The sequence below is a fragment of the Pelecanus crispus genome, chromosome 5 (assembly GCF_030463565.1).
Source record: "Pelecanus crispus isolate bPelCri1 chromosome 5, bPelCri1.pri, whole genome shotgun sequence".
NCBI lineage: Eukaryota > Metazoa > Chordata > Aves > Pelecaniformes > Pelecanidae > Pelecanus > Pelecanus crispus.
In genome coordinates this window covers 66270056-66283823 of record NC_134647.1, presented here as the reverse complement: position 1 = coordinate 66283823, position 13768 = coordinate 66270056, and the positions used below count along the sequence as shown (strand labels likewise).

The window sequence follows — 13768 nt, the reverse complement described above, 5'->3', positions numbered from 1 at the left end:
GAATCCCTCCCGTCCCCTCTCCTGCAGCCTCTGCTGTTGTGTGTACTTGGCAGTGGCCACTGCCAGCCCATCTGCCATGGCCGGGCAGCGAGGGGCTGACCCTGCCAGTGCTCCCACAGCTGCACAAGGCTACATGCACCGGTAAAAGCAGCTTGCGAGGCCCTGCAGCCAGAAGGACAAATGCCCCTGGCCCCACAGGGGAATGTGGCCTGATCCCAGCTCAACCCCAGCACCCAGTGTGGTTGCAAGACACCCAGGCTGGCTCTGACATGAGCTGGACTTGGCTCTGCTCACCCAGAGCCATCGTCAACAACCTGCACGTCCTTGAAAAGGAACCAAGGCTGTTCAGATAAACTCAGTGCAGCAAAGATGAGAGATTTAGAGACGGGGAGTTTAAGGGACTTGCACTTTACTCAGCAACTCAATTACACCTTCCTTGGTGAGGAATAAAACCTCGCTGGCATTCTGATTCCAGACCTCGAAGACCGGGGGGTCCTCACAAACCCTCTTCCCAGCTATGACCACGTAGGGATAACCCAGCTTGTTGGCGTCCTTTAGCCTTTTGCCAATGGTCAGCTGTGTCCTGTCATCCAGCACTGAGTCGCCGGCGAGGTGGGGCAGCGCTTCGGCAAGGTCATCATACACCCGCTCCAGCAGCGTGGCTCCCTCCTCCTCCTCCTTGCTGCCTCTCTTGGGGGGAATGAAGCAGAGCTGGTAGGGCGCGATGAGGCTCGGCCAACGGATGCTGTCCTCTGTTGAGAGCACCTCGATGGAGGCCGCCAGGATACGAGTAACGCCCAGGCCGTAGCAGCCCATCTCTGCCAGCTGGGGTTTGTTCTCAGGGGAGTAGAAGACAGCGTTGGAGACAGAGGAGTACTTGGTGCCCAGATAAAAGGTGTGCCCCACCTCGATCCCTCTGGTCTGGGTGAGTTTTTCTCCGCAGGTGGGGCAAGACGTTTGCTCCCTGTTTAGCGTTTCCACATTGGCTGCAAAATGTCCGTCAGGGCACAGCACCAGCCTGTCCTCGCCGACATCTGCCGGGAGCTGGAACTCGTGGGACACGGTGCCGCCGATGCTGCCCGTGGCAGCCCGCACTTTGACGAAGGGAAGGCCCAGGCGGTTGAAGAGGCTGCAGTAGGCGTCGCACACCAGGTCGTAGGTCTGCCGAGCCGCCTCTTCGGAGGTGTCAAAGGTGTACATGTCCTTCATGTAAAACTCCCGGCTGCGCAGCAAGCCGAAGCGGGGCTTGGGTTCATCCCGAAACTTCCTGGTTACCTGGTAGAGGCGCAGTGGGAGCTGCTTGTAGGACAGGTTGCTCTGAGCGGCCACCAGCTCCGTCACCGCCTCCTCGTGCGTGGGGCCTAGGCAGTAGCCCTTGCCGTGCCGGTCCGCCAGCCGGAAGAGCTCCGGCCCCATTTGGTCCCAGCGGCCGCTGGCGTGCCACAGCTCCGCCGAGCTCAGGCTGGGCATGTTCAGCTTCTGCCCGCCCACGGCCTGCATCTCCTCGTCCATCGCCTTGACGAGCTTCTCCATGGCGCGGACGGTGGGCGGCATGTAGTAGTAGCAGCCGGGGCCGGAGGGGTGGATGAGCCCCGCTCGCAGCATCAGCCTCTGGCTCCGGCAGGTGGGCTCCCCGGCCCTGCCGTCGCACCCCGCCTCGTCGCCCGCCTGCAGGTTGTGGGGCTGGAAAAGCTGCGAGAGCAGCAGCCGCCTGGCCCTGCCCGCGGGGCCGTGCCGGGGCCTGCAGCCCCGCCGCCAGGCCCTGGGCGCCGGGAGCCGCCATCTTCTCAGCAAGCCCTCCATGGCGGTGCCCCTACGTGGACGCGCACACGCGCGAATGCGGCGCAGGCGCCCGCGCCCCTGCCCGGACACGCGCCCGCGCCCCTGCACGCGCGCGTGCCCTCACTTACGTGGGCGCGGGCGCGCGCCCGCCCGTGCCGCGCGCAGCCCGCCCGCAGAGACCATGGCGCGCCCCGCCCCGCCGACGCAACCAATAGGAACCGCAGCTCCCGTCACGTGGGGGATCCCACCAGCAACCGGCCGGAAGCCGGAAGTCAACGGGGCGGGGCCCGCCGGCCGGCGAGCTCTATGGTTCCGCCGGCATGGCGGCGGCGCGGGGCCGGGCGCCACCTGCCGGGCGGGCAGGGCGGCCCGCAGCAGGAGGTCCGCCGAGGGGTGACCCCGCGGGGCTTTGGCGGCTCCCACCCGGCGTGGGCCGCAGCACCCCCGTGGCTGTGCTGAGCTCCCGTGGCTGGATCGTGTGAAAGCAGGCGGGAGTCCTCGGGGGGGGCAGAGGAGCTGAGGCGGGCCGGGCCGGGGCTGTTGGTGTGACACCACCAGCGCAGGTATCACCAAAACCCAACAGCGCCCACAGCGAGGGCAGGAGCAGGAGCCACTCGCCTGCCGGCTCTGCCATCCTGGGGCTGGGGACATGGCTGGGGGGGCACCCCAGGCTCTGCTGCCTGCCCAGGGCGGGAGCTGGAGGTTCGGAGGGAGCTCAGCGGGCAGCTGTCTGTGAGCAGGGGGTATTGGGGAATGGCTGCCAGTGCCGGGGGCGGCGGAGCGACAACAGGGCTCTTACAGGGATAGCACCACAAGGGATTTGTCTGTTGCTTTTTTAATTAACAAGGTCTTAGAAAACTGAGAAGGTCCTGACAGCTCATGAAGGAGACAGCCACCCTGCAGAACCTGCTGCCACCCTGACAACTTGGAGGGACAGTGACCACTCGCTCATCCTGCCCTTGGAAGAATCATAGAATCATAGAATCGTTTAGGTTGGAAAAGACCTTTAAGATCATCCAGTCCAACCATTAACCTACACTACCAAGTCCACACTAAACCAATCAAGGGTAGACTAGACTGAACCATGTCCCGAAGTGCCACATCTACCCGTTTTTTGAATGCTTCCAGGGATGGTGACTCCACCACCTCTCTGGGCAGCCTGTTCCAATGCTTGACTACCCTTTCCGTGAAGAAATTTTTCCGACCTTCATTGTCTCAAACAGCAGCTTCACCAGCGCCATCCTCCCCCAGCTGATCGTGGCTTTGGAGAGCTGGGTCACCTCCAGCGTGCGGTTGCGGCAGACCACCCTCAGCTCCTGCTGCAGGCGCTGCCATGGGAATTTCTCCTTGGCTTTCTTAACCCACTGCTCCACCTCCTGCATCACCATTTCCATCTTCAGCTTCTTCTGACCAAAGAGCACGAGCAGTGGCTCCAGGAGGCACTGCAGGCTCTCAGTGGAGCCTGCATCGTCCAGTTTGATGGCCTGCTTGAAGCACTCAATGACCAGTGTTTCCTGGCTTTTAAGCCACAGGCATTTGCCCCTGAAGAGCTGCAGTTCGGGTATGATGTCATGCAGGTCAAACTCCATGTCTTTGTCCAGGAGTTTCATCCGCCAGGAACAGTTCTTGCACAACGTCTATGCTTATGTAATAGTAAAAAATAGTAAATAGAGGGAGGGCAGGGCAAAATAGGGCTGTCAGGGGAAAGAGACCAACGGCTGCCTCTGAGGATGACATTCCCCATCGGGCCCTGGGGAGAGGCGCAATAGAGTGTGCCTGACCTGCTCTCAGCACCGTGTCCATAGTGTACATGCGGGGCTGGAGTCCTGCTCCCATCCTTGTGTCTAATGTCTCCCACTGATTGGCTCCAGGTGGCTCTTCACTCCCGTAAGCTCTCTGAATTCCCTCCCAGCTAAGGCTGAGGTTAACTGTAGCAATCCCACTGTTCCCTGTTCCTGCCTTCAGCCCTGCTGCACCTCACCGTCTGCCTTGCACCTAACTGGAACCGAGCCCAACAGGAGGGAGAGGCAGACCCCTCAGTCTTTGTGGTCTAACTTTAGGGCTGAGAGTTAAAAACCTGGGGACACTGCAAGGAGCTCGCCAGGATCTCGGGTATGATGTGCCCATCCTCACCTGGCCCATGTCCAGGCTTGTCCTCAGGCACGGACAAACCGTGAGGACCCTTTTGAGGTCATTTTAGCATGCATGTGCTTCCTTCTGTAAAGCACCAGGCCCAGTCCACCTTGGTGCATTCCAGATGTTGCAGATACATCTTCATGTGGATCTGGAGACCAGAGGAAACTCATCAGCTTGTGCCCAGTGGCAGGATGGGTGATGAAATGATGTGAGTACAAACCACTAGCATGCATCAGGTCAGCTCCTTGGCCATGCCAAGCTACACCAGAGAGCCAGGCCAGCTTCCCCAGCACCAGCACCTCGGTGTCCAAAGCATGACCCCATGGTTAGCAGTACCAGGAAAAGTCGTGCAAGCCCCTGAGACACTGCTCATCCCATTGACCTTGGCTGTAAATTTGGTTGCTGGTGATCATCGGGTCCTTCAAAGCAACTAGCCCACCCACTCCCCCTTCCAGGCTCAGACATGGGGGCAGCATGCCCTAAGGTGTTCAGAGGTTGAACTGCTTGGCCATAGGAGTGTGCCTGAAGAAGGGCTGAGAAATCAAAAGCCTTTTTTTAATGTCATTTAAGATCTCTCCAGTCAAACCTGGCAGGCAGACACCACCCAGCACCCAGTGACCACCTCCACACTGCACTTTTCCACCTCCTGCCTCTAGCTCAAAGGAAGTTAAACATCTCTGAAGAGAAGTTGTAAGCACATATTAAAGTACTCCACTAGAGGAGGAGATTTCACTTCACTGAGCCTCATTTTATGAGGAGTTAAATAATCCCATTTAAATATAAGGAAGTCAGAATGAGTCCTTGTTTTATTTAAAAATGAGATTTGAAGAAATCTTCATGATTCTTCTATAATGAGAAATACTCACTAATGTGCGCTCCTGTTTACAGGTGGCTGGAAATGGGCACAATTGGGATTAAAGAGCATACTTTCGATGCTCCTGAGTGATTTAGGAGCCTTAAAGTCATTAAATAATTGAGCCACTTCTGCGAGGTGACTCAGCATCTTGCCCAGAGGGACCTGGGGAAGTCCCTGAGCAGCTCAGTGCCAGGGCCAGGATCTGGCCCAGATTGCCTGGCTGGCAGGTAGCAACTTCACTCCCAGGCCAGCCAGCACTGGTTTTGTCAGGCAATTACTTCTCCGTAGGTGTTTCTCACCACAATTAAGCAATGCAAACGCTGTGTGGGAGGAGTGCTGTGGCTGTCCCGGAGGCTGGAGGAGCAGGACAGGTCCCTGCGGGAAGGGGACCTGCCCATGCCTCGGACACCCAGCACGCTGTGCCGGCCCCACGGGGGGCCCCGGGCACGGGCACGGGTGGGCCCAGGTGCCAGTTGAGCTGCAGGTCCTGCAGGACATCCAGTGCCACATTGCATATCCCTTTGGCCACCTCCTGCTTGCCCAGGAAGTGGAAGATTTTCACCAGGCGGCTCAGGACAGGAGGGTTGTCTTTCACCATTTCTATTGCCTGTTTGAGCCACAGAAGTGAAACACATTTCCATCAGTGACTTACTGCCTGCTGTGCTGATCAAAGGGACAAAACCATCTTGGATTGATTCGCCAGGGCGCTGTTTTAACCGGGAGTGTTTAAGGCTATACAGGAGACGCAGTCTGCGGGGAAAGCTGATATCCCTTACTAAATCAGCAGACAGGACTGAATGCGGGGCTAAGCTCGGGGGTTATGTGCCTGAAAGCCTGTCTGTGCTCCTTATTTTTTCCAGCTGTGCTGGGGGAATCTAATAAAGGTACTGCTGTCCCTGAAGCCTGTCACCAAACCGCTCGCCTGCTGCTTTGCTGGGGGCTGATTTATGCCATCGGGGCCAAACACATGGCCTGACAGGGGTGTGCCCTGCATGTGGCGGGACCGAGGGTCTCGGCTCCCGCCTGGCGCCTCCCCTCTTTGCTCTGGGGGATTTCCAGGAGGAAGAATGCTGAGGATGGGGAGAAGATGAATGAAGGACCAAGCAGGCGATGGCAGCTGCCTCAAATCAGTCCCTGGTGCAGCAGCGCTGGGTCTAGCACCCTGCCAAAGCAATTGAGGGGGTCAGTCTCAGAAGCCACAGTGCTGGATGCCCATTGGGGTGGTGGAAAACATTTCTTACCAGCAGCATCCCCAGGTAGCACCAAGCCAGGGCTAGGGAAAAGAAGTCAGGGCAGGTAAGAGGCCAAGTCATTCAGCACCCAAACCTCTCTCCATACTGCAGAGGCTTTGCAGTTTGGGCTTGGGGTCTCAGCACAGAGAGGCAGCACATCTTGACCAAAGTTGGACATGCTCCCACACGGCTTTGCAGGGTCTGTGAGCCCCCGGCGCTGGCTCACACACCTGGCTGACTAACTTTCCCGAGTACTTTCATTCCCTCCAGTGATGTTACTGTAACTGCACGACTGCTGGACAATGTTTTTATGCCCAGTGAAGCGGCAGTGGCAGGCCTTGTCTTAGATTCACCCCTCGGGAAGTTACTGTGTGGATATAAAATTACCACACATCCCCTGTGCCCTGGCAGCTACCCAAGGTGCAGGTGCTCCTGGGTGACCCTCGGGCGCTTTCAGAGAGTTCCTCCTGAGCAGACAACACTTTTGACAATAAACAACACTGATAAAAATATGGTAATTAAATCAATTGGAAGAATGCATGTCATCATCTGAGGTTCAGGGGTACCTTGGATATAGGTGCATACAGCATCCATCAGTGCTGGATGCATTACACCATGAGTTACATGTGCGTAGGGACCAGAGTGGGTGGTTTACACAGATGGGTTTGGGGTCCCCCTCCTGCCGAAACAATCCATTTCTCCTGCCTCTGTAGCAAGCGTTGGAGGACTTGATGACTTGTTGGAGACAGCGCCAGGGTCCTGTTGAAGGTGGGCGGTCTCTTCTGCTTCTCCCTGCCCTGGCTCAGCAGGCTCCCATCTGGCCTGCAATGGGAGCAGGCAGTGTGGCTGGGACAGGGGGGCAGCAAATCCTGCTTTCTGCACAGAACAGCAGCCCAAGCCAGGGAACCGGCTCCCCCGACCTGGCTGGCTCTTGTCTGAAACGCCACCGGTGTTAAGGGGGCTGGTGAGCCTCCCCTGTCAAGATCATGGGTGTGGATCGCCTTGCCCAGACCTGCCAGTGCTTACACATGCAGCAAATACAGCACCACAGAGAACATGAGCATCATTTTATTGCCCAAAGCGGGATTGGCAGGTTGGGTTGTTGCTTTAAGAGTGTATTTCCTAGCAGCTTAGAGATAATTTATCCCTATGAAAGCCTGGTAAACAGTTGGATCAAGCCCTGAATGTGTTGCTTTAGCCAGGCTGGGAGCCTCCATTACAACCAGGATCCCTGCCTCGACCCTGCTATCTGCTGGCCCTGTCTGCTCTTGGGAGGGGACATTCCCTGGGGAACCGGGATGCTGGGTGCCATGGTGACAGCTGCCATGGCAAGAGCTGCCACCATCCCTGCAGCCCTCGGGGACCAGAGCTGCCAGCGTTGGGCTGCAGGCGCTCCCCGGGGACATGGGCAGCCAGGTGAGGCCACCATCTGGGCTTGCTTGGATGCGTGGGGAGAGCTGGACTTACCAGTGTGGCTCTCCTCACCTCCCACATTGTCTGTGCCCACTGGGAAGCAGCTTCTTGCTTGGGGACTTTTTGTACATGATAGTCCGAGACACCCAGCTCAGGCTGGGAGCACCCCAGGGTAGAAGCGTGGGATATCGGCTGCTCATGCCGGAGCTTGCTGGCACCTTCCCAGTGCTCAGCAAACACAGAGCACAGAGGAGTGGGATGTGGAGCAGCAGATCCCCATGTCCATCTCCCCTAGTCACCCCTCTTCACCCAGCTGCAGAGCCACAGCTGGCTGAGCCATGGGCTCAGCCTCGTGCTCCAGTCCCGGCGCTGCTGACGGCAGTGCTCTGGCTTTGCGTTGCAGGGGAAAGCATCAGCCTCTGGCTGGGTCAGAGCGGAGAAGGGCTCCTGGCTTAGTCAGCTGCCCCATTTCCAGTTCAAGGAGATAATGAAGAGACGCAAACGCCAGGTAAGAGCTGGGTTTCATCTGCCCTCCGTGCACATTTGCTGGGGGTGAGTGGTTCAGGCAGTGATGCCCAGCCCCGTCCTCATCCTCCCCACTCTCCTCCTGCAGCAGGAAAGGCTGGGCCCAGGAACATACAACATCAGGGACTTTCTGCAGGAGACACGGCCCTCCAGCCTCCGGGGGATCTGCGACACGAGGGAGCAACGGTTCAGAGATGTCCACAGGGTACGTCACACCTTGACACGGGAGATGCTGGGGAATGGTGCCTGCCAGCTGTGAGACTTGGGTCCAGGCTGATGCCTCTGGAGAGCAAGCCTTTTGCAAGGGTTAGGAGCTACCATGGGCGCCATCTCCTCCTGCTGGGCTGGGGACTGTCCCCCTTGCCAAGGCTGCCCATGGCCACCCCACCTCTCCCGCAGGACTGCTTCCCCGGTCCCGGCACGTACGGCCCCGGGGGGAACCCCTATGCCCGCCTCGACGAGAGGGACAAGCACTCTGCCAGCACGCGAGGGCTGATGGACAGCAGGGTGGTGAAGTGTGCCCTGCCGGCAGCCGTGGCAAGTCCTGCCCCTTGCCCTGGGGACGCGCCAGTGGGGTGGCCAGGTCCTCCCGCTGAGCACAGTCCCTGCCGCCTTTCCCCCTGTGCCTGCAGGGCAGCGGCCTGGGACCTGGCACCTACCACCTGCGGAGCAGCATCGACAAGGGGCTGCGGCGGCCGGGCAGCCCTGGCCCCCGCCAGCTCTTCTCAGGGGACAGACTGAAGCCCACTGGTGGTGGCCATCACGCCTTGGAGGTGAGTTGCCCTGGGGCCCTGCACCCGGATGGGGTTTCTCAGCGAGCCGTGGCATTGCCAACACATTGCTATAAGGATGGAGAGCTGCCTTATGCCAGCATCTGTCCCGCTTGGATTTTGCTCTTTGACTTCCCTTGGATCCTGGAAAAATACGCCCATGCAGCAGCGTCTGGGGAGCGAGCGGGCTGCAGGCACTGTGCAGGAGAGTGGGCTGGTGCCTGTGAGCAGCGTCGGAGCTGAGCTCTCATGGCACAGGACAAATGGGGTGGCCTGAGAGACCACCGGCAGCTGAGCCTCTCATGCCCGCTCCCTTGTCCCGGCAGAGGAGAGGTACCAAGCTGAGCACTGGCACTGTCAAGGGTTTCCTGGACGAGCTGAAGGAGAACAAGAAGAAAGGCTGCTTCAGCACCCTGCCAAGGAACCCAGGCTGCCCCACGGAGAGGATCTTCTGGGCCACGCTCAGCCAGTGCCCCAGGGAGGCGGTCAGTGGGAGCATGGGCACCAGCACCAGCCGGTGTCACCGGCATCCCCGGTGGTGCAGCGGGTGCCTGGCGAGGGGATGCATTAGGCCCTGGGAGGGGTGGACGGATGGATGGCTGTCCGATGTGCAGCCCTTTTTATGAGCAAACGGAAGCGTAACAGGTTTCCTTCTGCCCAGTATGCAGTGGGGCCAGGCTCCTACAACCCTAGGCCTGTCGAGAGATCAACGTACTCCAGCCAACCCCCATTCTGGTCATCTGCCAAGAGATTCGACAGAAAGTTCTACCGCCTCTTTACTGGGAACGAGGTGAATGAATGGACAAGGCAGTGAGAGAGGGACACAGGAACAGTCAGGCTCTGAACTTCCTCCTTGACCATCCCCAATCCATTACCAGCACGCCTGGGAGAGGATGAAACTCTTCTGAGCCAAAGTAAGGATGGGCACTCCTCACCAGCTTCAGCCAGCTAAACATTAGGTGTGTCCTCTAAACGGAGCAGCACCCCAGCAGAAGTCCCACATCAGGTGGCTGGCTGTGATAGAAGGGCAGACTGACCTCAGGAGGTGCTTTTCTCTCCCTGTTGATTATCAGGGAAACCTGGGCGACTTGGCCAGGTACCTGTCCCTTAGAGAGGAGATGAGTCCCTCTCTGGGTGCTGTTGTTCTCGCCCAGAACAGGTTGCTAAAGAATAAACAGTGAATAAAGGCCCATGGCCCAACATCCCACCAGGTCAAAGGAAAGGTGCCCCCTGCGCACAGCAGCACACTGAGCACCCACCGCCTGTAGGCAGGCGAGCTTGGCTGGTGCTGAGCAGAGGGGCAGGAGCTCAGCAGTGACCACATTATCTCTGCCTGCATCTGCAGGCCTTTGCCCTTTTCAAGGGATGCTCAGACAACCCTTCCCATTAGTTTTGCTCTGCATCAGCTGCAAGCAAGCAGATGCACTTCATGGATGAGGGCAGCTGGGTTTGAGTCCTTTTAGGTGCCAGGAGCTCCTTGTATCCTCCCAGAAAGTTGTATTCTGCTGCTTGAAAGCCAGTTTTTCCTCTAGCGGCATCAGCAGCATGTTGGAGAGCCAGTGCAGGTAGGAGTCCTTCCCTTAGTACCTTTTCCTGGAGCGGTATTCATCTTGGCAGCTCCCCCATGGAGAACCAGAACAAAGCCTAAAGGGCTCAAAGCAGACAAGGAAAGCTTTAGTCTGAAATTTTCCACCTTGGCTAGGATGAGGAACAGGCTTCCACGTGGCTTCTCTCCTTTATCCAGCTGAGCAGGGAACAGGCAACGTGAAAGAGGTCAAGGATGAAGACATCCTTGTAATTGCTGGGGAACTCGACAGATTACATTTCAGTGGGGAGGTTATGACACAGCAGCCCTTCCCTACAGCTAGCAGTAGGCGACTGGTGAGCATGCTCAAGCCCACAGAGCTAATCAGCTTCTTTATGGACCACTGTGATGAGAAGAACTGCTCGTGAAGGGGACTGGCTGGGCTAACACCGATTAGTGTGTCTTCTCCTCCCTCCCCTGCAATATAGGCTCGGTTTGGCTAAGACATGCCACATGTATTTTTTGCAACTGAAGGTCTGGCCATGTGAAGGCACTACCCGGTTTTGCTTTTGCCTCACACACATCCCCCACGCTGCGTCAGGATGGGGAAGTACATGAGACCTTCTCCTTCCAGAACCCTGTAGATGTTGGTCGCTATGACATCACCAAGCATGAAAAATACCCTCAGATGATGAGATACCAGTCCCTGTACCGGTGTGATGCGCAGCGGTACCTGAGCAACTTGAAGCGGGATGCCTACCTGTTGTAAGTCTGACAGGCAAGGGGCTGTAAGTGGTTTCACACTGGCTTACAGGAAAATCATCTTGAGCAGCTCTGGGGAGACGGAGTGCACGTTACTGACACTACAGCTGACGGGAGATGGGGTGATTGTGTAGTTGAAGCACTGGATCGGGACAGAAGCACTCGCCAGCCCCGCCACAGGTTCCCTCTGTGGACAGGGAGGTTGGTATTGCTGTGCCTCTCCCGTCCCAGGAAAGTGAGGAGATCTTCGTGCTTCCCCATGGCGTAGGAGTAGTGGGAAGGTTATGGAACTGCCGGCTCTCAAGGCACTTCATAGATGCTGAGGTGGTTGTTGTATCTTGTGAAATGCGATTTGCCTACAGTGGAGGTGTAGGCAAATAGTTTCCAACCAGTTAGAGGAGGAAGCCTGGGAGGGTACTGGGAGATGGATAATCAGGCTGTCTGGACCCATTCCCAGTGCCAGCAGTCCTGAACAAATTGCTCAACAGCCCCAAACACAAATCACCTGCTCAGGCTGTGCCTTGGTTTACCCATCTGAGGAAGGAAGATAACAAGGCTCACTTTCACTGCAAAGGGCTTTGAAATCGCTAGCGTGAAAACCCTGCGAAGCAGTTAGGAACTATACTAATGAGAGACCTCAGGATAGCCCTCCGCTCTCACCTTTGCTTGTGGCCAAGATTAGCAAACTGCTGCGGTGGCACTATGGGCTGACAGCTCTGCAAAGGTCTGTCTTGATCTCCAGAGAGCAGTTCGAAATTGGTCTTGGCTGAATATAACTCGGCAGCTTTCAGCAGGGCAGCCAGAAGTTAGCTATCCTATGATGGAGAAAGCATAATGAAATCTAGCTTTCCATATTGCCCAGCTTTGTTAATTTTGCACTTCCAGTAGGAATAAAAAAAGAAATCTGAACAGTGAGCAGGGCTCGGAATTCAAACGCATCTGTCTGATCAAATAGCACTAGCTCCAAAATCGCTTTTCAAGCTACAGCTTTTAAGAGCTCTGTTCACCTCCATGCTCATTAAGACTAATGAGATTAATCCAGCCAAAAATTTGAGCCCACTGAATCGCATCCTCTTTCCACAGTGAGCGGCTCAAGCCTGTTGCTAAAAACAACTGGAGTGATTTGATTTCTGCTCCACGTTGTCCAGATACCTCTGAAGAAATCACTGCTGTTTTCCAAACCTAAGATGGTGCTGGGAAGCCCAAACCAGTGAGTAAATGGCAGACGTGCCAGCAGATGACACGGGGTAGATGAAAATACAGCGTGCTAGCACGCAAGTCAAGAGATGGGAAACAAGTCTTGTTCTGTGGTAATAAAACACGCTTAGACAATCAGCAGTCTAACTCTTCTGTTGAGTAACTCGTTATATAAAAGTGACACACTTGAGAAGAGGGTGACAGATACTGCAGGTCCTCCGAAGGAAGGTCTGCTGGCACGCACAGCTCATTCAGTGTGAAACTCGTCCTTTCAAACGACGCCACTGAAAGAAGTTGCACATGGGCATTATGGGCACAGTGGTGGTACCACAGCTGAATACCCCCAGGTCCACCAGTACAACTCAGCGGAGAGCTGGGTCTGGGAAAGCAGTACGATGGCAAAGTAGTTAGAGCAGCCAGGCCTCCGGCACCTGCCTCCGTACCTGTCCCACCCCGTCTTTCTTTAAAGATCCTAGCTGTGTGCAAGGATCTTCATCACAAGCTATAACATACAGCTTCACTTGAATTAACGATGCAAATGTTTGTAAGCAGATGGAGGGAATTAGGGGGAATTCAGTGTCACTGTTCCAAATTTTGTAGGATATCAAAACCTAGAGGCAACGGAGAAAGCGAAATGAAGAGGGAGGTGTGTCGGTGGTAGCAAAGGATGGCCACAAAAACATACTGGGAGTATGCTGGTTCGCTTAGAGTTAGCCTTTATATAAAGTCTCGTACTAGCGTCTAGGCTAGACTGGAATAATTAAATCTAGGTGTAATTACATGTTAGTTGTGGTTGATTAAGTATGCTAATTATCTGCAGTTATCTTTTGGTGGGGGAGATAATTGAACACAGGTAAAACTGCAGCGATTTAAGGAAATACTGATTGTTGTTCTAGAGAGGCAAGCAAAGGAGGTGTGAAGGGAAACACCGGAGCAGTGATGTGGGTAAGCACGGGCTACAAAAATACTGCTGGGGTAACGAGAAGACAGTGAAATACAGCGTAAGTCAGGGCCAACACAGAATGGGATTAAAGCAACACAGGGCTTTGGCACCTGAACTGCAGTTTTAGTGGTGCTGAGGCATTTGGCAGCCTGGATTTCAGGAGAAAGTCCAGGAGCTTCTCTCTGGGAAGATAGCATTGGAAGAGGATGCACCAGCTGAGACCAAGGGAGGGGCAGGAATACCGCTGCCTAAGCCTACAGAGCTGCTGTGAAAGCATTTTTCAAGGAAACAGAAGACGTGGATGTGGAACTCCTCAGGCTGAAGAGGGCACTGAATCTTCATCCTCGCTTCTGTGGCTGCTCATTCAAACCAGGGATTAGATTTATTAGCGTGAAGTGAGAAGAATGAAGTAGCTAGCTATCCATGTCAAGGGCTGTAGCACCTAAATCCAAAATGGGGTTTTGTCTTCCTTGGACAAAATGTCACAGGGAAAGAATGATGAGAGGGGGAAAAAAAATCAGAATTGGCATCATGAGGATATGTGGAGTTAGTGGGGGATAACTGAAGGGTTAAGGCTCAGCTGTAAGGTGTTTGTTCTGTACAGGTGTGTCTCGGGCCAGAGATAAG

The 13768-nt window shown here is 55.9% G+C and overlaps 2 protein-coding genes across 2 annotated transcripts; one reads left to right on the top strand and one right to left on the bottom strand.

The window, feature by feature from the left end:
* Window positions 1-393: 393 nt before the first annotated feature.
* Window positions 394-1803, bottom strand: PARS2 (prolyl-tRNA synthetase 2, mitochondrial). Its single transcript, XM_009484085.2, has one exon. It carries the CDS (start codon window positions 1801-1803, stop codon window positions 394-396), a length of 1410 nt encoding a protein of 469 aa, XP_009482360.2.
* Window positions 1804-7410: 5607 nt separating this feature from the next.
* CIMAP2 (ciliary microtubule associated protein 2) lies at window positions 7411-12187 on the top strand. Its single transcript, XM_009483171.2, has 11 exons — window positions 7411-7422; window positions 7823-7927; window positions 8033-8149; window positions 8344-8481; window positions 8577-8717; window positions 8793-8800; window positions 9046-9199; window positions 9376-9504; window positions 10247-10279; window positions 10874-11004; window positions 12085-12187. Exons 1-11 carry the CDS (start codon window positions 7411-7413, stop codon window positions 12185-12187), a joined length of 1071 nt encoding a protein of 356 aa, XP_009481446.2.
* Window positions 12188-13768: the final 1581 nt, after the last annotated feature.

What these genes read in the sequence shown, in the direction of transcription:
- PARS2 (XM_009484085.2), bottom strand. Translation starts at nt 1,803, where the DNA reads ATGGAGGGCTTGCTGAGAAGATGGCGGCTCCCGGCGCCCAGGGCCTGG.
- CIMAP2 (XM_009483171.2), top strand. An exon ending in TGAAGAGACGCAAACGCCAG is followed by an intron (nt 7,928 to 8,032) that starts GTAAGAGCTGGG and finishes CTCCTCCTGCAG; the next exon opens with CAGGAAAGGCTGGGCCCAGG. An exon ending in GCCTCTTTACTGGGAACGAG is followed by an intron (nt 9,505 to 10,246) that starts GTGAATGAATGG and finishes TTTTTCCTCTAG; the next exon opens with CGGCATCAGCAGCATGTTGG.